The 25,882-nt window shown below is 42.5% G+C and overlaps 1 protein-coding gene across 1 annotated transcript; it reads left to right on the top strand.

Moving 5' to 3' along the window:
* On the top strand, window positions 1–25,764 carry BPIFC (BPI fold containing family C). The gene is made up of 16 exons (XM_075742882.1): window positions 1–141; window positions 10,131–10,257; window positions 10,625–10,736; window positions 10,863–10,991; window positions 12,451–12,606; window positions 13,398–13,461; window positions 14,258–14,318; window positions 15,231–15,322; window positions 17,232–17,405; window positions 18,081–18,134; window positions 19,430–19,600; window positions 20,150–20,217; window positions 21,532–21,574; window positions 22,428–22,491; window positions 23,291–23,367; window positions 24,948–25,764. The coding sequence occupies exons 2-16, from the start codon at window positions 10,152–10,154 to the stop codon at window positions 24,987–24,989; spliced, it is 1,413 nt and encodes a 470-aa protein (XP_075598997.1). The 5' UTR covers window positions 1–141; window positions 10,131–10,151; the 3' UTR covers window positions 24,990–25,764.
* Window positions 25,765–25,882: the final 118 nt, after the last annotated feature.

A 25,882-nucleotide genomic window follows, 5' to 3' on the forward strand; every position in this document is an offset into this window, starting at 1 on the left:
AATCAGTCTGAAATTCCACAAATGAATCTTAAGCAGTGTGCATAAGTTGTGCCTTCATCCTTTCTAGTGAATCCTCTTCTTCTACCTCTTTTCCTCAGGCTCCAGTTCTCCCTGCTGCACTCCACTCTTGGCATCTCTGAGGTAAGTTGATGGTTTCAGTGCCGAGGAAAGGTAGCTGAGCCCTTCAGAGATAAAAGAAATTCATCTGAAGTTGTTGCTGGACAATTCTTGCTCTGTCTTGGGGATATCATTTGCCACTGCTCTTTCTTCTTGGAAATAGTATATTCTCTGCTTGTCTTTTTCTTTCCAGTAAGAGGAAATATGTCTTGGAGTGGGTTTTTTGTTTGTTTCTTTGTTTCTTTGTTTTCTCATCAGAGGCTCCAAATGTTATGGAGTTATTACCATGCAACATTAATCGAAAAAAAGATAAATGTCTGCCTGGGTCTGCATGACAAACAAGCTGTCATAGTTGATTCTGCTCACTTCTATATCCAGCAGCACAAAGGCAGGCATGGGGCTAGCACCTCTTCTAGCTGTTTCTGACAGCCAGCCTGAATTCACAGCTGGATTGAGTAGGCATAGCAGTTGGAGTGAATACAAAGTCAGGCTTAAGTTCAGTTTCAGGAATTATCTTGAATCACTTCAACCGAATATTATAAAAAGGGGAGTCAAAAATAGGGAATAAAGGAAACACCACACCACTGTTTAGATCATTCACTGTAGACTGAGAAATGGTCAGTGCGACTCTGCAGCAGCTCAGCCCAACCTACATCTTTAAGTGAAGGGAGGAGGACACTAATCACAGTGGCATAAGACAGAGCACCAGGACAGGGCAGTTCTTGCCACCCAGACAGCAGTTCACTTCTGAGAACTGAGTCCTGGCAGCGGAAATGGGGTTGAACAGATTTCATTCCTAAAGTTAAGGTTCAACCCAAATACTTAACATACAGGGGAAAAAAAAAAAAAGACTTCAGTTTAATTTATTGCGAGAAAAATGGACACCTCCTTGCCATGTATATTTTATATTGTTCAGCTGCAACTTAAAACAAAAAAGATTTTTTTTTTACCTGAGATTTTTCTCTGCAAGCTCTGTTCTGATCTTTTTGCATGTGGCTCCAGTTCTAACCCTCCACCTTCCCCATCAAGCTGCAATCCCATAGGCATCAGGCAATAATCACCAAATGTGTTTTCCCCCCCCACAGCAGATACCACTGGTGGAGAATTTTCTGTCTCATGCTTTGCAAACTGCAGTGATCCCAATAATCAATGGTAAGGATTGTGGCCAGTTGCCGAGCACAGTTGGTGGGAAAGCAAGACTGAAACCATAAGGGGGAGTGCTCAGCTTTAAAGACTGTGTTATGGAAGTTTTTCTGTCTGTTTGGCCACACCTAGACAGGTCTACTCTGTGCTGGACTTCAGTCCTGGTCCCTCAGTCACCCGGATCAGGGGCTGGGACAGAGCAAGTCTGGGCTCCCTTCCAAACACTGGGCTTGGGTTTCCTTTTCACTGGATGCAGCAGAGCTGAGACATGCTTGAGTCTTGTCCTGACACAGAGTCAAGCCGTGACCACAGAGTGGCCCAGACTGGGGAAGCGCAGAAGCACGCTTGCATCCTGGGGTTTCGGGGTAGCATCTCTAACTTTATCACCTCCCTCTGCCTTAGCGCTTCACCTGCTGCCGCAGGCAGGACAAAGTACAAAATCAGCTCAGTGAGATGCAGAGAGTGAGGGATGATGAAGAAAGAGGTGAATGTGGAAAGAAGCAGGTGGAAGAGTACAGAAGGTACCTGTGGGGTAAACAGAGGTGAGGAGACTGCTGAGGATGGGAGCTATTAATGAGGAGAAAGGAAAGAGAATGAAGGCAGAGGGGATGCAAAAGTCAAATGTTTGGAAAAGCAAATAGGAATTGAGCTGGGGCTTGATCCGGGGAAGTAGAGATACATGAGAATAAGAAGGACCAACAGGATTAGAGGATCAGGTAGAAAAGAAAATGAAAGGAACATGGAGAATAAGAGTTGGAAACAGCAGAAACCAGATCTTGTGGGGCAGATACCTGGAGAGGAGCAAAGGCAGTCAGATCCCAGTGTCAGACAGTGGAGAGGTTTGTGTTTTGCTTTTTAGCAAATATGAGTAATAGCTCCCATGAGAGGCACAAGGACAGCTGATTAAAGGGAAATTGCAAACCAAATTGAGTTCCTACTGAAAGATGCTTCTGAAGTGCATTTTATTATTACATACAAATGTATTTATATTTGTCCTTTCCTAAGAAAAACTAGGAAAAGGATTTCCTCTTCTTAACTTGGCCCACACTACCTTGACTGGACCTGTAATAAAAATTAATCAGGTGAGAAGCCAAATTTCTTGTTAAAAAATATTGCTTCTTTTTCAGGCCTGTGCATTTGTGCGTGTTCCTGTCTGGGGTAGTTCTAAATGTTGCTAATAGTAAAGCACTAACTATACACTGGATATAAAATCCAAACTCTGGATCAAAAAATGAGCCCTAAACCCCCCGCCCCAGTGATTCGAGCACTTGTAGGTTATAAAGGGTCCACTAGCCCTTTGGGGAATGCCAGGACAGGGCCACTGCAGGGACAGCTCGACAGCTCTGCTATCCCCAGCAGGGCTTAGGAGCAACGAGCACGTGAGTCCTCACTACTCTGTTCTCTAGAGGAGGAAAGCTCAGAGGCAACCCGAGTGTCTCTGTGGTGTTACCCAGCCTTCTGGAGGGTTGTGTTAACTTACATCAGAGCCCATTCCTATCCTACAGTCAATGAATGGTCAGGAGGCGAGAAGCAGCCCTTGTCTCCTGGCCTGCTGTGGGGCTTGCTGTGGGATCTAGCCCCAGAGTACTGACCCTGAATATGTCCACTGAAATTTAAGGTAATTTTACATGTTCTTTTTTCCTCAGGGCCATCTGGTGCTTTCCACTGATGTTCACTACAAACATGAGGAAGGGGGAGATGAGGACCTTCACAGTCACTCCTAATATCCCTTCACTTTTAAACAATAATAAGAGAAAAATGATGTCATCCTTCTGTTGGCTTGTAGGGAGTAGATGCTATAGCATTAGTAGCATGGCTTTTGGTCACTGTTTTTAATGTTTCAGTAAAACGTCTTAATCACTTTTCACAAATCTGTTTGTTTCTAGTAAGTGGGTGTAGCTGTTATTGATGCTATAGAAAACTTGTTGCAGCCTGATGAGGAGTAATTGGTTCTTTTCACTAGTTACAGACACCACATTTTATTAATTTTAGGAACCAGTTCTTGCATTATTCAATTTATCTCCAGTAGTGTTAGCAAAACTTTATGTATGGAGTGAGACCTTATTCTTTGTAAGAATTTCACAGTTTGTCCCTTTGTAATTGGATACAAAGAGTGGGAACAAATTTATAAAATCCAGTGAATTTTTATAGAATTATAGAATCATATCATCTAGTCCAGACTCTGTCTCAGAACAGGACTAATGAGGTCATGTTGCTAAGGACTGTGTCCAGTCAAGTCCTGAACCTCTCCAAGGATGGAGATTCCACAACCTCTCCAGGCAACCTGTTGCACTATTTAACTACCTTCAGAGTAAAAAAAAAAATTCCTAGTATCTAATCAGTATTTTGCATGTTCCAACTTGTTCTGTTGCCTTTTGTCCCATCACCACACAATTCCAAGAAGAGTCTGGCTCCATTTTCTCTGTATTCTCTGATCAAAAAGTTGTAGATAACAAGAAGATCTTTCAAGCCCTCTGTTCTCCAAGCTGAACAGGCCTCATTTCTCAGACTCTGCTTGTAGGTAATCTTCTCCAGCCCCCTTGGTAGCACCTGCTGGACTTGATCCAGGATGTCAATATCCTTCTTGTACCGGGGAGCCCAAACTGGACACAGTACTCGAAATTCCTCAAATTGAGAGGAAGGATCACTTACCTGGACCTGCAGACTTAGGTTCAATTTGTTGTCCATTAGGACTCCCAGATCCTTTTCTGCAGAGCTGCTTTCTAAACAGCCACCAGTCCATACTGCTGCAGGGAATTATTCCCTCCCAGATGCAAGACTTCACACTTGCTCTTGTTAACTTTATGTGATGCCTGTCAGCTCATTTCTCCAGCTTGTCCAGGTTTCTCTGAATAGAAGCCCTGCCCTCCAGCATGTTGACTGCTCCCCCCAGTGTCATTCACAAACTTGCCAGCAGTGCACCCTGTCTCATCATCCAGGTGGCATTAAGCAGTATTGGTCACAGTACTGATTCCTGTGGGACCTCCACTAGTTACTGGTCAACAGCTGGACTTCGCAGATCACAGTTCTTTGATTCTGGAAGTCCAGCCAATTTTCCACATACCTTCTCCAGTCCATACGTCACTAACTTGGTATGAGACTAAGGGAGACTGTCAAAGGCCTTGCTGAAATTAAGGTATAGAACATCCAGTGCCCTTCCCTTGTCCACAGTACCAGTCAGCTCATCACAGAAAGCAATAAGGTTGGTCAGGAATGGTCTTCCCCTGGAAAACCCATACTGGCTTATCCTTCATGTGCTTTAGAAATGGCTTCTAAGATATCTTGCTCCATAACCTTCCCAGGGACTGAGGCAAGACTGACTTCTCTGGATCATCCTCCTTGACCTTCTTGAAGACAGGTGTGATGTCTGCCTTTTTCCAGTCATGAGGAACCTCTCTCAAGTGCCATGGCTTTTTGAAGGTGATAGACAGCAGCTTCACAATGAGATCAGCCAGGCAGAACCTTCAGCACCTCCAGATGCATCCTGTCTGGTCCCATGGATTTGTGTATGTCCATCCTGAACTCTGTCGTCTTCTGCTGTGGCTGCTACCTCACTCCCACAGACTCTGCTAGGAGCTCAGTGACCTGGGAGGCCAAAGGACAAGTCTTGCTAGTAAAAATCTGCCTTTTCTGGTGTCTCTTGTCACTAGTCCCCTGGACTACTGAGCAATAAACCCACATTCTCCTTAGCTTTCCTTTTGCTATCAATGTATTTACAGAAACTTTTCCTGTTGCCTTTCACATCCCAAACTAATTGCAGCTCCAACTGAACTTTGGCTTTCCTGACTTTGTTCCTACATGTGCAAGCAATATCTTTGTGTTCCTTCCAAGTAGCTGGTCTCAGTTTCCATCTTCTGTATGCTTCCTTTTTGTGTTTGAGTTCACTCAGGAGCTCCATGTTCATCCATGCTGGCCTTCTGCCACAGTTGCTCAACTGTCTGAACATTGTAATAGACTGTTCTTATGCTCTGAGGCAGCTGCCCTTGAAGATTAGCCAGCTCTTCTGGGCCTCTGCTCTCCAGGGCAATTTCCGACAGATTCTACCAGGCAGGTCCCTGAAATCTGCTCATCTGAAGTCTATGGCTGTAATTCTGTTCTTTGTCTTGCTCGCTCCTCCACAGTCTCATGCTCACTGCAGCCAGGGCTGCCCTTGGCCTTTATATCATCCAGCAGTTCTTCCTTGTTTGTCAGTAGCTGCAGCTCTTCGAGGCTATCAGTCTCCAAATAATTCTGTATCATATTTGTAAAATGGAGCTGAAAGCTTTCTTTTGTCTTATGTCAGTGTCACCGGAGACATTCAACCAGGAGATATTAAAAGTGTATGGAAAGGAAAACTAGTCTACATAGGTCACACTACAGAAAGTTCAGTTCCAACTTGGGACAGAAATGTGGCTTGTGTTTGATTTTTAGCTGAATCAGTTTATCTAGCTGGCTGTTACAGTTTTTTACTAAAAAAAAAAAGCATCCTGAAACCAAACAGCAGTAAATCACAGCAGGGCTTCCAATTCATTATATTCTGGGGTAGGTGAAGCGTGACTAGAAAAAGAATGGTAGAAGAACTCAAAAGAAATGGAGAGTTTTAAATAGTTTGGTGTCCTGCATTGATAACACTTCAGACACTTTCTTCTGCCTGTTTGGGGGAGAATTTATGAGATGGGGGAAAAGAGAACTAAAGCCCTGATGCTCCTGTCTTTATTCTGATGGGACACGTGCTCCAGGACTGACTGACCAGTGCTATGGGCCTTGTCAAACCAGAGCCAGGGCTTAGCACAACACTGCCCCTTAAGCTCTCATCCTCTGGCTCTTGTTCACAAACAAAGCACTTGTTTCTCCTAGGACTAAAAAGGATGCTGTATACATGAACAGTTCCTCTGTATCATTCTATACTTACCTACTGGTCAGTATACCATTTTTGATCTGGCATTGCTTCCCGATTGACAGAACAGTGGAAATGGTGCGTGTCCATCAGTGTGCCGCAGGCTAGAGCACATGGAGAAAGGGGAGGACTGGGGAGGCACAGAATTGGGGAGGTGGGGAAAGGGGACCCCTAGAGCACTGAGCCAGAGGCAACAACTGGAATCAGCAATGCCAAAGTGATCTGCAGAGATGCAGCAACAAGTCTCCATTGATTGCCAGACTGATAAACTCATTGGTTTTCTTGTATATTGGGTAAAAAGGATCGCAATCTATATCCCCTTTAGCATATAGATTGAAGCAAATGCTTGGTGGCTCAACAGAGAAAACTGAAATAAATCATTCCTTTTAGAGGCTCTTTGTACCACCTTGAAAGGTGGAAAGTTTGGGTGTAGAAACTATTTATAGCATATTTGAATGTGCTATCTGAATGTGTCTGCAAGCAGCTATTTGGCTTGTACTGCTATATTTGTAGAAAGAAATGATGAAACTGTTCTGGAAGCCTTAGTCTGTCTTTGTTAACTTCTGATGAAAGTTTTATCTAAACTGGGTGGTACTCCATTAGAAGAACCATAAAACGGTAAAAGGATATGATGAGGATAAGCTGAGATATTTTTCAGACAATTCAGTTGTTTGTAAATCTTGGGAGATCTGTATGGACGGAAACAGTGGAGCTTTTTGCTTTGAAGGAACTGCAGAACTTGTGCAAAAAATTTAAAGGAGAGGTTTATGTAACTGATGGTGATTTGTATTCATCCTCAGTTGCCAGAGATATAAATAATGAAATTATTACGCATATGACTCCCTGTGGTGAATGTTAAATCTGTGTAAAGTAGGAGCATTTGTTGACTGACTGACAAATGTCTCTACCCTTTTTTATTCATGACTTGCACAATGAAGTGACTCAGACTGTTCAGCAAAGTGCGCCATGCCTGAGGTAATTTGTTTGGTTTACAGGCAAGCTAATTGATTAAATCACCTCTTTGACAAGCCAAGTAGTACTGGTTAGCTAAAGTACTGGTTAACTGGATAAGCAAGCAGAAGAAATAGAAAATATTGACTGCAAGGACTTGATACTATATATCTTCACCATATATACACTATGGTATATCTATATTATAATATAAATACTATATAATTTAAGGTTTGCTGTATCCTGAGCAATTTTAGAACATATGGTCCTAGACAGTTGTTTTCCATCTGTTCTTCCTAGCAATGGCACATTCATTTCTGTCTTTCACAATGCAGACCTGGCTATGAGTATCAGTCCTGTGGAACTAGTGGAATAGAGTCTCCACTGCGTTTTCCTCTCAGGCCCATCTGAAAAGTCAGTGCCGAAACGGCACGCCACAAAGCCAGCATGCCACCCCGAGCTCAGCATCCCCGTGCCTGAGCACCCCCACCCAACAGCATACACTGCCCTCTGCTTAGTCTCTAAATGAAATTACAGTGATAGATTTAACCTGTGACATCCAAAATAGTTTGGGACTCGATTACTGGAGAGGCCACTCCCTGCGTGATACCGCTGAAGGTGGCAGCAATTGACTCACTTCCAGCTCACGGCTCTTTCCTTTAAAAGGGGTTTCCCCTGCAGCATCCTCAGCCCTGTGGTCTGGTACAGCAAGGGTCTTCTCTTCGGCCTTTGGAGGAGAGGTATGGTAACAAACACGTTGAGATTATTCTTTGTCGTGGAGTGTCTTTGTTGGGAAGAGATAGATGTAGCTAAATCTGGCTAAATTTTGAGGTTTTAAGTTATGCGAACTATGCCTATGTCAAAGACACATTTCCTTCCAGTACTTTGTTTTTGTTCTACGCGTGAAGTGTGTTTCTTTCACCTCTCGATTTCTGTCAGTTTAAAAAGAAAATATTAGTCTTTTTAAAAGGCAAGGGTGTTCTGTGGGATTACTTGAGACTGTTACAAAAAAATTAAGTCAATGTGATCTCATAATTTTGCAATTTGCTTAAATTGTGGTCATGACTGAAAATATTTTAGAGGTTTGAGTTGTATTATTATCTCTGATAATGAAACAGCTACTGAAAGATGCAGCAACATCAAAACAATTTTTCAGCTATTAGGAGAGGGGCAAGTGTCTGTTTCTAGATGCTTTCATCCCAGCTCTGCAACAGCCTTGTGGTAACTGAAGAATTTTTTTACATAAACATAATGGTAGAAAAGACACTCTCATGTATTTTCAGCTGTCCATAATGCAGTGTAGTAGCTGGCAATAAGGAAAACCATTATAATGTGACCTGTTTGCCATTCACACTGTCAACCTCAGATGACAGATAACTCCACAGAGGACTGTTTCCAGCTCGGGGGGGGGGGGGGGGGGGGGGGGAATCTCTGATTTTATCCAGCTTGTTTTTAAAATTCTCCATGAAGGTGGCTTCTCCCATTCTCCCTGGGAGACCTTGCTGGCAGCAACCGCTTCCGACATTCACACTACATGCAGCCCGTGGTTCACACAGCATAGCTCCATCTCAATTTAAATCCAGTCACAGAAGCCCCTGGGATGGGAATTTGCTTCACTCATTCACTACCTCTGTGGTAAATCCTGTAGAGCCACCGAGGACTGTCGTGTGACATGCATGAGAAGGCAGGGAGAGCCAAGTGATCATCCACTGCAGAGCCGGTCAGCGGAGTCACCCATGCCTTTTCTTTCTTGTGGGCTTCTGCTTGTTTTCTGGGCATACGTACACAACCATACAGTGATTGGTCACCACTGGCACATAATATATATATAACTGGTATAGGTTCAACTTACCTACCTTGACCCATCTCAGAGGTAGACATTGAATTCTGTAGTTACAGGAGGAAGATGAGCGCTCCCCACAGGGCAATTTGGTTTAAGATAGGTGGGATATATCCCTCTCCACTGTAAAGATGACTCTCTTAGATGAGAGACCTAACTTTTAAATGGCTCTAATTAAATAAAACCAGTCCCACCCAAGTATTATCAGGGAAGGGCAACCTTCTGTGAATGAGAAATGATTTTTTTTTTTTTTTTTTGTCCTGGACATTACGTCACTGTCTCAGGCTATGAATATCCCCTTAAAATTTTCTGAGAGGAGATGATAAAAGAGCAGAGTCCATTGATGATGAGGCCAAACAAGTTAAGGGAAACAAGAGACTAGCAATAACACGTAAATTATTAGTAAAGGCACTTATGTTGTCTTTGTTAGTTTGTTCGTGTAATATACTTTGAACACTGAAATCCCTATGTGTGGGGATTATGGGCAAAAAGGGGTTTAATGGGAATGAACAAAGCAAAAATAAACATCCATTTGACCATGAAGTTTGCAAGTAGTTTCTGGATAAAACTTAATGTATTTATTAACATGCAGACTAGGGATATGAAAACTTCATCTGCTGGCACAAAATTATTTTCTTTTGTTGACTGCTGGGAGGGAACATAAAGGGCTTCTCAAAGTTGTAGCTAAGGTCTTAATAAGTGGTTCCTAAAGTGGGGGTACCTATGTCTATAACGAAATGAGCTGATCGGGTTTTCCAAAGTGCTAAGACTCAGTGATGTCTGTTGAATCACCAGGAGGCATAGAGAGCTCCATACATTTTGGGAAAAATAAGCTACTTATTTCACTAACTAGAGGGAAAAAAAAATTCCAGCCTAAACATTCAGTGCCACTTCCCTTTCAACAGGGTTTGTCCAGGAGGATGAATCCCAAGAGCTTTCTCCTCTCGCTGTGACAGTGAATAGGCTGACTTTTTTCCCGTACCCAAGGAGCTCTGTTTCTCTAACAGTCTGTGCAGAACAGGTCCTCTCTTCCACGGTTGCTGGGCATTCCACTTTATCCATTCTGGAGGGAAAACTGGTGTCAGAACAGCTCACTCCAGGGAGGGAAAGAAAGTACAGCCACCACGTGACATAGCATGAACTTCTACTATCATTATAAATATTATTAACATCATTATAATCATTATAAATATTTATTAACAGGTCCTGTAAAAACCAACAAAGATGGTGAAGATTTGCTGTTGTCTCCTCCTCTTAAGTTTACTCAGTGCACAACTCAATGCCAACCCTGGTCTCAAAGTGAGGATCACCCAGAAGGGGTTGGAATATGGTATGTGTGATGTGTTCAGGATCTGGTGGTGTTACTGCATTAAATCCAGGTATGACAGACACAGGGAAGTGAAGGCAGTAGGAAGAAATTACCTGATCACAGGCAATAAAGAAAAGTTTAAGAGCACAATATAGCAGATAGAGTAAGCTGCTTGACAGCATTGTACATCATTGTATATCATATAATTTGATTACAGATATTGAATCAGTAAGTTCAACTGTTGCCATGACTAGGAGTGCGATCTGAAATAGCACTGCTGGGTGTCAAATGAGATACCCTCTTCTTTCTGACTCTAAGCCAGAAGCACATAATTATAAACTCCCAGGCAGTATCAAAGGCAACTGAACTGATCACTGTTTTCCTGTAGCCAAGGAAGTTGGGCTGGAAATCCTGAAGCAGAATATGGAGAAGGAGCATTTCCCTGATTTGAGTGGCTATGAGAAATTTGGGCTTGGTAATATCAAATACAACATGTCAAAGTAAGTATTTTTTCTGGGGGAAATTTGTGTTTGACTGAAATTTGAATCTTGTTTTGTGTTCACCCAGACTTGTGAAATACAAACTTTTCCTTTTCTTTTCTCCCCCTTATCTCCCTCGTGCTCTAGAATACATGTCACCGCTGTTGAATTCCCCAATGCTTCCATTTCCCTCATACCTGGGACTGGGATCAAACTGGTGATTGAAAATGCTTCTCTAACCGTTGATATGAACTGGAACATAAGGACCTGGATATTGTACGTACAGCCTCATGTGTCCCGGGACTTTTCTTGGTGGAGAATATAAAGATAAAAATGCAAAGCTTAGTTTTTCTTGTGACCTCTTCATGGCAAAGGTGCTCTTTAACAGCTAGTAGCAGTAATCCAGGAGTTACTGGTCTTTCTCAGCAGGGCTTCTGATGGGTGGCAGCCCCCAGCCCCCCAGCCAGGAGCACTGATAAAAAGCCCATAGCTGAGAAGCAGCTCTGCGAATAGTAAAGGAAGGATTGATGCTCTAGCTGAATGCTGTCGTTGTCCAGCCTGGCAGCTAATGACACATTTAGAAAAATGGTAGTACGGTGAATCACAGTCCAGTGTAATAAACCCTCCCAGTGCAGCTACAACGTTAGAAACCCTGTGCTATGCTTTCAAGAGATAAAGTTCAAAAGCTGATGGAAAATGGGCAAGCAAATGGCAATATCCTTAGAGCAGCCTCCACACCTTCGTAGTCCCAGGCTGTTTCAGAGGAAAGGAATCCCTCCTCCTCTTCCCCACAACTCACATTACCTACGTTGCTAAACTGACTGAATTACAGCAGTCTCTGATCTGCACTTCTGGGCTTCTGCTGACAGAGACAGCAGGGCTGGCTGCTTGCAAGGAGAGGGTACCCGGGAGCTGAGGGTGATGGCATGGCAGCAGGGGCAGAGTCCTTACTGGCATGTACTCAAGACAGACAAGCAGAGCAGGTTGGTGGCAGTGACCAGGACCAGCCACCAGTCCAGACTGCCAGGTAAGTCCATAGTGAAGAGGCAGGTCTGAGGCAAAGCCAGGAAGTTAAGCCAGCAAAGCATCATCAAGATTAACTAAGTACAAGGTCGCACATAGGCGTACCGACAACATGGCTCGAACAGGTCTTTACCTGAGCTCCGACGCAGCTCATAAACCAAGGGTAGAGACCAACAAGGCTTTTCACAGCTCTTTCTCACAACCAAGCTATCAACAACCTGATCCAAAATAACACAGCTTCACCATACTGGAGCTTGTATTTGGGCTGCCAAACCCCTGGGAGCGGTGGGGAAGAGGGCACGGAGCCCTCTGGGGCACCCCAGGCCCTCATGTGGGTTTGTATGGACCCTCCTCAGACACCAATAGATTAGATCTCAATACAGCTCTCTTGCCCTATCTTATATCAGGCATTTCCCAGTTCCCTCTGCTGTGGGTGCAGGTCTGGTAATTGGAACAAAATACTTTACAATAGTGAATTATCTACTTTCCCAAATCCATCATTTTCTAAAACTCCTAGCTAAAAATCTGTGTGGAATACGTGATTCTTTGCAGACATATTAGAATCTATTTTCATTATAAGCAATGCAATAAAAAGTATTCAAATAAACAGCTTCATCTTCAGTGAACAGAAAAGAGTCCATTTAAGAATTAACTGAGTCTTGAACATTCATTAAAAATAGTATTTTCAGTTATTTATTTTTACTTTATGCAGCAAAGACAGCGGAAGAAGCGCAGTGTACATTTCAAAGGTGTTTGTTACTGCAATCTTTTCAATACCCCTGGATAATATGGGTCATACATCAATATCACTTACCAGCTGCCGGACAACTTCTGGAGATATAGACATCAAGTTGAATGGAAAAAGTGGGTAAGTGGAAGAGATCTGCTTATAGTCTGGGAGAAAATAACTGTCAACAAATGGGACAAAGACAACTTCACAAAATAGGGCACCTATTTTGGCATCTATAGGCACCACAAGTGAGAATCAGGGCCCTAATCCAGTGTTAAAATGGCCAAATTTGACCATTGTCCTTGTATTTGTGCACACTGTCCCTTGAGTAGAGGATTAATACAGCAGTTCTGGTCAGATCAAACAATCCCTTGTGCTTCTTCAGCACCCACTTCTTTCCAAATACTGCTCTGCTCTTCAACTCTGGGTAGAAGTTACGTGCTTGTACTATGCTTTAAGTATGCCTTGTCACAGCGCTATCAAAACTGAACAGACCCTGATTGCTGTCTGTTGCCTCTGGTTACAACCCCCTGCAACGTTATTTCATTGTTTTCTTGTACTTCTCTCACTGTCTGAATACAACTCGTGTCACCTGGTTTTAGGTTTGGGTTTTTGTTTGTTTGCTTGGTTTTACTTGTTTTGGAAGTTCCTAGTGCAGAGACTACTTATTTGTTATGTGTTTGTAGATACATGGTGGTGGTAATATTCATAAAGATGAATCTACCCAAGCTAATTGCTGAGATGCCTAGTGGTGAAATGATCTCCTTTGAAATGGTGGCTTTCTGATAGTTGTTACATTTCAGAAAGCTCCCTTGTGTACTAGAATATCATGCTCAGAGGCCATTAAATTCATGTTCTGTGGAGATACCTGTTTTCTTGTTAATGACCATAGTACTTGACCCATGAATTGCTCTCTTCTTTTCCTCTAGCTTCCTGCATAACTTCTTTATCAAGTATCTGAAGAAACCCATTCACAGGAGCTTGGTCACTAACGTAAGCCTTTCAAATTGTGTAGGGGAGGTGTTTAAGTCAGCGCCATGCACTTGGCAAAGGAGGAGCTAGGAAAATAATACAGTCCTATTCTGGTCTGATCAGCACAGTCACCATTTTGCCAGCCAGAAATGCTTCCAGATAAAGTGCCACGTTCATGGCCAAGATGCTGACTAGTCCACAGCTAAGTTCAACCAAGACAGCAGTAGGGATGGAAAACGGAGTTGTTTTCCCATTCCAATGCAAAATAAGTCTCTGCCTATGTACCTACGGGCATCCTCGGTTTGGGGTAATTTTTATACTCAGCAGACAAAACGATGTATCGGGTGATGCATAGAGAAGTTGTAGTACATCACCTAATAGTATGACATATTTACATTTCATCCTATCAAAGAAATAAGTAGTTCTGATGACAACCTGCCCAGGGCCTCTGAGAGGAGACAGAGCTTGAGGTGGTTGGCAGTGATTGTGCCCCAGGACAGGGATCTCTCCCGTGAGACCATCGTGAGATCTCTGTATCCTTGCACTATCAAGGCTGTGGTTTTGTCACCCCCATCAGGATGCCTTTGGCAACTTCTCACTTTGTTGCCTAAAGGCAACTCTGACATGGGACACGCTTACATTGCACCAGGTAGAAACCTTGGAGAATCAGACGGCTGAAGAAAAGCTAGTTTAGGTGTTTTGACAAACAAATGCTGCAATGTGTGTCACATCAGCAGACAGATTTGCTAGCACACAGGTAAGAGGTACGTACAGGTCCACGCTAATCAGGCCATAACTTGAGTGTGCTTTTATACAGTCATGTCCCAACATCAGATCTGGGATCCAGTTGATAGATGAAGACCTCCAATCACTGAATGGTAAGTCACTATTAATATCTTTTCCTTTTGCTTTCTTTCTCTTGTTCAGTGAAATTCTGCAGTTTCCTTAATAGCAGCTGGTCAGCAAAGCCTCCAGGAGAGATATCAGACCCCTTGCTTACCTGACCACAGTTAAATAAAGGGAGTGGTACTTGGACAAGCAAAGGATATTTCTGAGAAGCCAAGGACTTGGGCACAATTCTCAACTTGTGAATGTGGCAACGTGCACCCCTGGTGCCAGAAATGCCACTTCAACACCACACAGCACTGATGCGAAGGCATTTTTCCCTTCCCTCCCATGCTCTGAGTCCTCCTGAACACACAGCACTTTACAAGCTGAAGCCTGTTCCCCTAGCCTGCCTGGAAACTTCAGTCTTGCCAATTTTTCAGACTTGCCAAAGGCAAAATTAAATAGCTCCTTTGTAAAAAAGCTTTTCATTTTAACTATTTTGGGTTAGATTTGCAAGACTTTAAGGCACCTAAAGTGTTGGGAGATACCATGTGCAAAACACAAGTGCCTAAGCAGATCAGGCACCCACCTTTTCTGGGGAAGTATGTGCAAGTTAGATGCACTTTGGATGCTCTCAGAACTGCTTGACAAGAAATCCCAACACCTCCTTATGCCCCGAAGCACTGGTATGGCCATTTCCTTTTTTTGTTAGACCAAATGTACTTTCCTCAATGAGAAAACATCGGGCAAACTAAAAAAGGTGCTTTAAAGAAGGTGCCAGTAGAAACATCAAGCCTTAGGTCAGAATGCATGTTAGAAGGTTCCTGGTTGTGTTTTTCCCTACCCTTTGGAACAACTTGTGTCATTCTCCTTCAGGTACTGACTTAGTTTTAAGTGTGCATAAAATTCTTTCTGTGCTTTTTGTAATATTGGGTATTTTGCTTTATCTATCACCCTTACAGTCCTAATGCCAATTGATGATTTGGCCGAAGTAGACTACTCCTTAAACAGCTTGCCAGCAGTATTCCAACCATTCATTGACCTGGACTTAAAGGTAATTGCCTGTATTGCTATTTGCCAAGATTGCTGTGGTTTTTATTATTGTATGACCCACTTTCTAAGATGAACATGATTGCTCTTCTAAACATTAGGACTCAGTATCTGAGAAGACAGACATTTCAAAGCACTATTGCATTTGTTATTGTAATAGGTTTTTAATAATCCTGTTGTAAAATGAATTATTTAAAAGCCACATCTTTTTTTTCAATTGCTGTTGAGTTGGTTACAGGAAATAGAGAGCAGTAAAAGTTGACTAAGCTAGTTAGAATTAAAAAGAGAAAGGGAAAGGAGAGAAAGAGGAAGGTATTCAACTTCATCCTTCTCTTGCTGTGGATTAATATCTGGGACTTCTTTGTTCAGTCAGTCAGGGGAAGATTTCCACACATTGCACTAAGTAGATGCATCTGCTCTCAGATGAGAGAGGGAAAGAAAGAGCAAGACTGTAGGCGCAAGAATTAAGCCTCGGGCACCTTGTATGGGAAGACAGATGACCCTTGAAAAAGCATAGGAGCCTGAGGAGTGCTGCTGAGTTTGAAGGCCTGAAAGTTTCTTTCAAATAAAGGAAAAAAAATCTCCTTATGTATTGAAACTAAAATTCCTAATTCTAAAATGACTTGATTGTCATTCTGTGTAAGGTGATTTGGTTGAGGGTAGTTATCATCATCATCATCATATTATCTAAGATCCTTAATTAAGTTTAAGATGCCCTGCGCTAGGTGCTCTACAAAGGGAGAATGCAAGACAGTCTTGTCACAAAGATCTTACAAATTAAGTATAAAGAGACAACAAGGAAATAAGGCGGGAACACAAAGTAACAATAAGCCAGTATCAGTCAGTATGGTAGACACTGGTCTCAGCACACCAGCTCTGCAGCTGCTGTCAAGCTCTTCTGGGTATTGTGGCAACTAGATTTTAAGCAGGGACTTGAGGGAGACTAAAGAGGTAATGTCTTGGCTGTTTACAAGAGCTACTCTCCCACAGAAGATGCAACAGGGCAGGAAAAAAGGCAAGTGACTGTTAAATCCAGCAAATGAGGATTGAATGGGGAGGTCATCGGCAAAGTGACTCAGCACTTTGTAAGCGTTTTGATAGTCCTTAAAAGGCAACACGAAATTTAGAGATAGAGGGGAGGAGTTGAGAAAATAAAGACAGACAGAATACATTTGAGATGAAACATAAAGGGGAAACTAATAAAAGGGATTTCAAAAATCTTAACCTCTGAGTAGCTTCCTCACTTTAAATCAGTTTTACCTTTTTGCTTAATCTGGATGTATTTGGAAGTATTAGATCTACAAGTCTTGGCTAATATCATGGGTAGGGCAAAAGACTACACAGGTGTTTTTAGGATTGTCTGCCATAACTTTCTTTTCTCTCATAGGCATTTTTTTGTCTGCATAAGTTACCAACTTGCTTCTGGGTAGAATAAGGTGCTGGTTTTGACCTAGAAAGACCTCTAGTTTTAGAGATCCATTTTGTAATCGAGACCATTGAATAGCTCTAGGCAGCAGTTTTCAGATTTAAATTCCTGGAGATGGAGAAAGGAGAAAGTAAGGCTTTTCAATAAGGGCCCTTAGTCATACTCTTCATGCAATATGTAGACCCTTAATTTAGAGGCTTTTTTTTTCTGAGGTGGTAGACTGTCTTCAGTAGGTGATGACCATCTCGAAAGATAGATCTCAGGTGCCATCTGTGAAGGTGTCTAATCTCTGGAACTTGTCTTCACCACCTGCTTGAAAGCACCAAGGCTTTGAGTGTACTACAAAGCTATGTACTCATTTATACACCAAATGAATAGCCTGAGTAAGGTAAAGGAAAGTGGGATTAATTGTCTGCAGTCATGCTGCAGTCATCTTTTGACTCTGGGTTTTGTTTTTTTTTTTTTTATCTCTGCCAATACCTTTCAGGGGATAGTCTATCCAGCTGGAAACCATACTGGCCCTCCCTATGTGGCAGCTCCCTTCATTATCCCAGACCAAAGCGACTCCATGCTCTACCTTGCCTTCTCTGAGTATTTCTTTCAGACCTCCTCATTTGCTTACTACACCGCAAGGGCCTTTGACATCACCATTGCAGAGGAGGTGAGTAGGACACAGAGGAATGGGGTCAGAGTGGCTCGGGTCATCCAAGATGGGGCTTTGACCTGCCTGTTAATATCTAGCCGTATAAAGCTGCGAATTGGCCTGCAAAGTCCTGGGACAGTAGGTCATAAATACTAGGGTATCGTTATGCTCTTTTATTTATGCTCTATATATAGATGCCTCAGGCCACAGCCAGGGGTGCCAAGTTCCACTGAGCAAGGTAGGGTTTTGTAAACCTAAGGCATAGACTTTTCTGACATGGACAAAGGATCTATTCTGGGGAATTCAGCAGCCTCAGTGGCTGTTTTCTGAAGGGTCTTCACAGACTGAAAGGACTACAGGCACCATGGAAGCAAAGCATATGTGAAAGGACAGTACCTGTGGCTTGGAAGCTGGCAGACTTGGCTAGCCTGTCTCCAAGGAGGTTTAAGTCCCCAAACCTATAGATTGCAGCCCAAACTATAATAATATTAAGCATTCACTTTCCCAGGAAGTATTTTGGCTTATATTATTGGGAATCAGCTTTAAGTATACTCAGTCCCTTAAGAATATTTGAGAGGTACAAAATCAAAGATTCATTGAAATGACAGTAATAATGCATTTAAAGAAAAGCTGACCATGAAGGTCAAGTCTGGTAAACTCATTTGTTTTCTCCTATTATTTTTTTTTCTCCAGACTTGTAGCTATTTTAATATAAGCACAGAGATATTTGGCAGCATCATCCCTGAGGTGAGTATCATTACTTCTACAAACTCTTAGGAAACCAGCCGGTGTGGGTGTCAGACACCTCACTACTGGTGCATCCCAAAGGCTTGTAGTGCCAGCAGGGCTCCTGTGCTGGAGAAGTGGGCACATGTATGCCTTATAACACCAGAGCAGATGGGCCTTATCACCTGCTACCCCCACAATGAATTGAATGACTTGCACTGTTACCAAACTTGGCCCCTAATCTCGCATGTCAATCTTTTCTCTGAGCACTATGCCCAAGCCACAGCTGTTCCCACCTAAAACCAGCCCTAAGCAGGAAAAAGCTTCCAGTCACAACTCCTGCTTTGAAGGGGCCTCAGAAATAACACCTTTCTCCTACCCAAACCTGCATAATTGTCTTTGCTTCACTGCTAACCTGTGACTGACTAGCAGAAAGGAATCCAGTAAAGACCTGGGAAGGGACTGTAGTGGCCATGTGCAGGAAAGTGAGCTAACAGATGGGCAGGAAACATTACATCTATGGAACAGACAAGGCAGATGCACAGGATTTCCATTTCTTTTAGGTGAAGATTACTAAAACAGGACAGAGAATATGAGCATGCATGGCTTCCACCAGCCTTCTCAGACAGAATGAGAAACAAAAAATGAGCATAAGAGACCCTAGGCAATGAATACTGAGGTTGGATGAAATTGGAGTCGAAGTTCAAAGAACTTCACATCCTTGTTTGCTTCCCAAATGACATTAAGTTCCTTCCTCAGAAATCTAAGAATGCTCCAAGGGCAGTCATCATATGGTCTTCTCTGTAAAATGCCATGAGCATTGATGCTAATACTCCACCCCCTCTGTTCTAAGGAATGAACTTCGTGAGCCTACTCGCTCTTCAGGCAGTGGACAGAGTGAGGCTCCTCTGAGGACAGTCCAGAGCAGGAACCTGTCTCATGAGATGAGTGAATCTCAAAGTGAACGACTCCTTCATTGTGTGACTTAAAGGTCACATTCATGTTCTATTCCTTTCCTATGTCCAGAAATGAGTATTTAACTTCTCTCAAAGTGGTATAGAAGAAATCGTATTTCTAGAATGGAAGGAACTTTCCACTGCATTGCTGTTGTGGCCAAGACAGTTAATTTATCATCACAGAAAACTTCTACATCCTGCTTGCTTGAAAGAATCTTATGTTAGCAACTATCCTTAACCTCATCTTAAGGAACTACTTCGCAATGATTGCTTCAAGAATGAGAAAATGCAGTATTCTGATCTGTTCCACAAGACAAGTGGTTTTCTGTCTTTTTTTTTTTTTGTCTTGGAACCTTACAGGTAGCCAAATACTCAGTTACACCCTACCCAGTGATGTTGAAGCTAATGGCTACTGAAATACCTATCATCAGCTTAGAGCAGGATTCCTTCACAGTAGAGATTCAAGGCTCCATGGAGGTGTTCGCTGTTCTACCAGACTCAACCACCCAGTCGTTGTTCACAATGAATGTAGTAAGTACAACAAACAAGGTGATGTTTAACTCAGGGTTAAATATGTTTGTTCATTCCTTCCGTTAAAACTGTACAAGAAAAAAAGTGCCAGATTTCTAGTACTTAAACATGCAAATTCCACTTAGTCACAAGTGGTGTCTATGTGGCCTCACTTAACCTATAGGACATTTCCATGGTGAAGAACATTTTCCTATAGATGGACAAAAATCCAAACATACAGCGACTCTGATTAACCAAAGTTTTGTTCTCTGGAATGACAGTTCTGCAGACCTGAGTCATGCCTCTTGGCAACTTGTTCATTTAACTGAAAATGTCTTTGATTAGTGAAATCTCGTTACCCACATTTCAGCTCTTGTCAGTGCCATTCAGATCAGCAGACATTGACTGTGTGCAGCCTTGCATGGGCCATGGGTTAGGGAGCAAGTTGCATCTGTATGAAACAGCTTTCGGATGTAACTGGGAAGATGGTATTTCTGTATTTGTGACTAATTCACAGCAAGGGTCCTGGGTTTTTTGTGTCTGGTAACCCATGGATTCTTTCTTCCACAGGCAGCCAACACCAGCATTGCTCTGAATATATTTGACCAGAAATTGATGGGCTCACTATGTTTGAACAGGTAATTCAACCTGGGATGGAAAGGATTTCCAGCTGTTTGTTAGCAATCCCAACATTAGCAGTTTAGGCACATGATCAGATAACCATAATTTAATGAGTGTATTTCCCTGGTGAATTCATCTGCATTAGATTCTCTAATTCACTATGTGGCTGTCATTGTACAGTTTAGAGAAGTCAGGAAGTTTCTCTGTGACAACTGCCACAGTCCCAGGGGACTGCCCACCAGCTGTGGATTGCTGCAGGGCAGCAGTCTCATTGGGATTCTTTGCTCCTGACATCTACTGTCCCCGTGAGCTAGATAAATGAAGTGTGCAGGGCAGTTATGATGACCATGAATCATCGGAGAGCTTCCTTCACGCCTTTCCAGCTGGCAAGATGCAACTGCTTTCTAGCCCACCCGTGCCACTAGGAAAGTACAGAGCGGTCCAGGATACACTAAAGAATCTGGACCCCCGCAGTACTCCTATGCTGATATTCTTCTAGCAGAGATTCCCCAGCTAAGGCACTGCAACTTGCAAGGGTCAGAAAGCTGAAGACCAGAGGCTTGGGCATTTAGACATCTAGCATGTCACATTTTATAGAGAGAAGCTCTGTATACCAGGACCTCACAGCTGGGAACTGGGACCCTGATTTCACAAAAGTCCCTTGGGAAGACAGTCATAGGGTTAAGAATATGCAGAGTTTGTCAGGGCACACAGATGTTAGGAATTTAAGGAGGACAGTGCTGTTAGCATTTTTTTGTAGCAACATTCAGAGAGAAAAACCTAGAGTGTGCTGAGAGCTGGGATGCTGGTTCTGTGGAAGCTCAGAAATCATGTTTTGACATGTTTGGATACTTGAATATGTACTGAGTAAGTATTTGAAGTTGAAAACAGACATTAGTAACACAACAGCAGCAGCAGTACCGTATGACAAACAGAATTTTTCTTCCCACTCAGGTAAGGCTCACATCAAAGCATTATGTAGAGGTACCAAAATCCTTGCAAAATATCAGAAAGCCTGCAAGTCCTTGATACTAACCCTAGTAAAGTCAATCAGTCGGATTTCCAAAATACAGCACAGAGGGAGAAGCGCACTCACGTTGCTAGCTACAGCCCTTCTAACATACTCTTTTTGCATGCATGCTCAGCAACGCCCTAAGAAAACCACCTCTTCCTCTATGAGGCAGTATGCATTGTGTAAAATACATTGCTTCCAAAGTCTCTATACAGATGTTTCTTAAGGCCTGGAGCTCTGCAGCAGTGACTGCATATGACTTGAATAGTGTGTGTTTATCCTTTCTAGTGAGTCATCTTGTTTCACTTTTTTCCCTCAGGCTCCAGTTCTCCCTAGCCCACTCCAATGTTGGCTTTTTCGAGGTAAGTGGATAGTTTGAGCATATAGGAAGTGCAAACCAGAAATATTAGTGATATCAAGGCTAAAGAGAAAGTGGCTAAATTTTATTTGTATTTCTAAATCATTTGGTTTCATTCCTGCATGGCTCTTTTCCTGTCTTCTGGCAGCCGCCTCTCTGCGTGGACTTAAAAGTATATTCTTTGGGGCAAGTTAGTAGTCTGAAAATGAGATATTCTGTAGCTTCCCTCACTGGTGAATCATATTTCATCAGTAAGCAGAGATCTCTCTCAAATCACAATGGTGAAACGCACAGTGGTAATCTGAACTGCGGCAGCAGATGGAACAGCGTGCTGCCTAAGTGATCACACGCACGACTGAGGCAGAAGCACTCATGTGGGGCAGTGGCGCTCATCACAGATGCTCAGAATTACAGCAGGGGATGGGAGCCAAAATACTAGTCTCAGATGCCTGAAATAGTGCAGTTGTAGGCTTACAGGGGAAAACCTTGCCTCCACAGAGAGTCATTTAATTCTGAGTACAATCCATCAGTTCTGAGCAGCTGAGGAGAAAAGATTAAAACAGTTGCAGTCCTGCTTTGCTATTGGTGATAAATGATCCCACAAATAAAGGAAATAGACTGTTTCAAATGAAAATGTTGTCCAAGCATGATGAAAGCCATTTGCATTTTGCATCTGACTTCCTTTGCACCATTCCAAAAGACTTAATATCCAAAGTTCACCTGAGCTTATGACTCTTTTGTGCCAAATGAGAGCTGAAAGTTGAACATGAGCCCAGTAATTCCATCCAGGATTAGGGCATGACAGTTCTACCACCATCAGGAAGTGATGGCTAACTCAGTTTTCTTGTCTGTGGCAGATCTCGCTTCTGGAGAACATCCTGTCTTACATTTTACAGACTGAAGTCATTCCATCAGCTAATGGTAAGGCTGTTTCTAAGCTAAAATCTTCCAGCAGAGTGGGTGATTCTAGGAACTTCTACTGACTTTCTGCTTAAGTTTCCAGTTCCCACTAAGTTGAGTGGAAAATGGCCACCAGCTAGTAAGCAGTGGTAGGGGGAGATTGATTTGTAGGGGTGTAAGTGTGTCCTCTCACTGGCGCTGTTCTGCAAAAAAGGGCAAAAAGGGCTTGGAAACTCGTAATTCATCTGCCTTTGCCTCATTCAAGGTGGCCCTGACGCATCAGTGAGAAGCATGTCTCTCTAGTCTGTACACCTGCCTGAGGCCACTGTGTGTGAAATGTATTCTGCTTTATTAGACCAGCACAGGGCTTTCGCCTCTCAAAAATCTCATAAAAATTTAAGGCCCTGGAGGGAGACGCAGCTTTGTGCCAACCCTCTGGACTGGGATGCGCTTCACCTACCTTAATTAATGGGGACAAATGGGAACAGGTTCTAATGATGCTAGAGCTGTATTAACAATCCCCCAGGTCACTGTATTAACAATCCCCCAGGGACAAATCACTGAGTATGTAATGTGTTGCACATGAAATACCTTGGTTTGGCTGTAACACTGCCAAGAGAAAAGCACCTGTAATTCTTTTCCCCATTGGTAAATGGGCATCATATCTACCTCCCAGGGTTGCTTGTGAAGGCTAAGAGGCTAATTGTTGTGAATGACCTAGAAATCTCTGGACAAACAGGGTTGGTGAAGGGCAGGTATTTATTATCTTTCTAATGCATAACTAAATCATTGTGTTTGTCTTTTTTTTTTTTTTTTTAAGCTAAATTGTCAAAAGGATTCCCTCTTCCCAATTTGGCCAATGTTACCTTGATGAGACCTCACATTACAATTGTACAGGTGAGATTTTGACACTCTCATGAAAAGGTTATTGCTCTTTTGGGGTTTTTTTGGCTAGGCATTTATTCACCTTCTGTCTGTACAAGAAACTTGCTGGATTTGAGCTAGTTAAGCAGTAAAAAGCTCTGGGTTTAAAATGAGATCTGTAATAATGGTAAAATCCTGTTAGAAATAAATTTATCTTCCTTTCAGAGGAAAAGCTGCATTAAATACATAACCACAGAATGATCAGATGCACAGCTTGCTCAGCCTTTCAAGTTGCAATTGAGTGTGTGAAAACAAGTTTACCTTTAACATATCATTCAAATTTGGCCAGTCAAATCAAATTAGAGCTATCGCTATCCATGCAGTCCTGCTGAATTTAACAGGAATAGTTGAAATATGAGAGGGGGGTGAATACAATTTTGTGCACCTAGGATGACTGGACTTTGTTAATAACTGGTGATAATGGCTGAGGCTATTAGTCAAAAGTAGTTAGTGAGCTCACAGAAAATATTCTTTGCCTTCTGGTTACTCTTCTCCAAATCACACCTCTCACCTCTTGCAACACGCTCTTAGACCTTAGTTTGAATATACAGAATGTTGCTCGACAATCAATGAGTACAAGGGCATTGCTGACAGATAAACTCCCAGAAAATGGGTCAGCCAGTTACATTTCTCCACTTGTTTACCAACTTCTCAGTGATTTTCAGCTCTGCAGAGACAGTCTCAAATCCTTGTTTGTGGTTAAGGCATAAAGCACCACTCAGGAAAGAAACACAAAGGGTTTTTTAGTCTTTCTTTGCATTCCACATACCTGGCAGTGCCAGCTCTGCAGCTCCTAGAAAATATAATTGCTTGGAGACTGCTTTCAGTGGCACTAGTTGCCAACAACCTTACAGGCTAATTACGAATGAAGGATTTTACTGGTTCTGTGGGGCTCATTCCCCACCTCACTTTCTCTTATCAGTCTCCTCCTCGGTAAATAGGAATGAGAGGACACAGGAGAATTGCTATACCCTATCAAGATGAATGGGATTCCAATTTAAAAGCTAGTTTTACAGTCTCCAATTCCAGTCCCAGTCTGTTGACCATGGTCACTGGGAAGAAAGACGAGTCTTCCCACAAAGAAGCGTATTAGACTGTGATGGGCTGCTCTCTGCAAGTTCCTTGCTCTGTATGCACTGACAATGGGGGAAGCCTTAAGGATTAAGTTTAGATTAGATGGCTAATTCTTAAGTGGCTCAAATTAGGTAAAAAATAATCCCACCTTGTGATGATTGCCTAGTTGCCTCGAGGCTCAGATGAACTTTCCTGTGTAGGCCATATGATCTTTAGATGTCCCTTATGTTGCTAGCATGGTGCAAAGGGATAGCACACAGGGAAAGATGGAGCTCTTTTGTAAAGTTCAAAGGATAGAGTTTAATAAAACTTGTTACTTCCAAGGCTCAGCTGTTTTCAGTAGATGTTATGACCTTTAACACCAGGATTGTGATGAAATTAAAAAAAAAAAAGCAAAATACAACAGTACCAAACAAACAAAAAAATAAAACTTCATTTTGTAATTCATAGCACTTCAGTAACTGTTCTTCTCCCCACAGGGATACCTGTTGATTTCTACTGATGTCCACTACAAACACTAAAGGACAAGAGGGACCACTTGTTGAGCATGAACTTCAAATCAATAATGTGACTCTGAAGGTTAAACACTGTCCAGTTCTGCTGAAATGTGTAACTTGAGCTCTGACAAGGGCGATGTCATCCTGGTCGGGGGCAAGAGGCGATGCAGGGAGGCAAAGCGAGCTGATGGAATGGTTAAGCTGTACAATGGTGGGAACAAGCAGACCCAGAGGAGAACGTGTGACACATGCTTGGCATTATTTATTCTGGAGTTTAAATGATGCAAAAATGGTTTTAAGATTAATGCCTCTCTTGAAATACAGTTTTGTCTATACTCTTCCAGAAAGGTACTGCAGTCTCTCAAAAGAAGGAAAAGTACATTGTCAAAATGGTCGTAGGGCAGACATGCCTGCTAATCTGTTTCTGGTGTCATGATCTTAAATAACTTCCTTCTGAACATGACACATTAAGTATGAAGTCAGCCCTCTCCAGAACCACATCAGACTGGGAACTGTCCCAATTACAGTAGGAACTAAAATCTTAGCAGTGTCGTAACTAAATTCTTAACATAAATCTTAACAAAGATGCAGAAGCTGTTCAGGAAGAGAGATAAAGTGGCACTGCTAGTGCCTTTGATAGTCCCTCTATCCCTGTGATTCTTCAAATCCTTGCGTCTGTCATGTCCCCTGTTTAGCATTGCTTAGCCAGGTTAGATATATTTAACTATTGAATGTTTCTGTTGTGTCTTGCAAGTCTAATCCTCCAGCATCTTTGTCAATGTTTCTCTGGATTGAAATAGTTACAGATCTTTTACTTCTTACTTCATTTTGGTATGTTGTCTTGCCTTCTTTCTTTCTCTCCTTTCTTTTTCGATACATTATTAAGCGTGCAAATCTGAAAACAGTTCTGCAGAGGG

The sequence above is a fragment of the Balearica regulorum genome, chromosome 1 (genome assembly GCF_011004875.1).
Source record: "Balearica regulorum gibbericeps isolate bBalReg1 chromosome 1, bBalReg1.pri, whole genome shotgun sequence".
NCBI lineage: Eukaryota > Metazoa > Chordata > Aves > Gruiformes > Gruidae > Balearica > Balearica regulorum.

Bases quoted from the DNA above. Each gene is read 5' to 3' on its own strand.
- BPIFC (XM_075742882.1), top strand. From the start codon at position 10,152: ATGGTGAAGATTTGCTGTTGTCTCCTCCTCTTAAGTTTACTCAGTGCA. The intron at 10,992-12,450 runs GTACGTACAGCC...TACTTTATGCAG, and splicing joins AACATAAGGACCTGGATATT to CAAAGACAGCGGAAGAAGCG. The intron at 12,607-13,397 runs GTAAGTGGAAGA...CTTTTCCTCTAG, and splicing joins AAGTTGAATGGAAAAAGTGG to CTTCCTGCATAACTTCTTTA.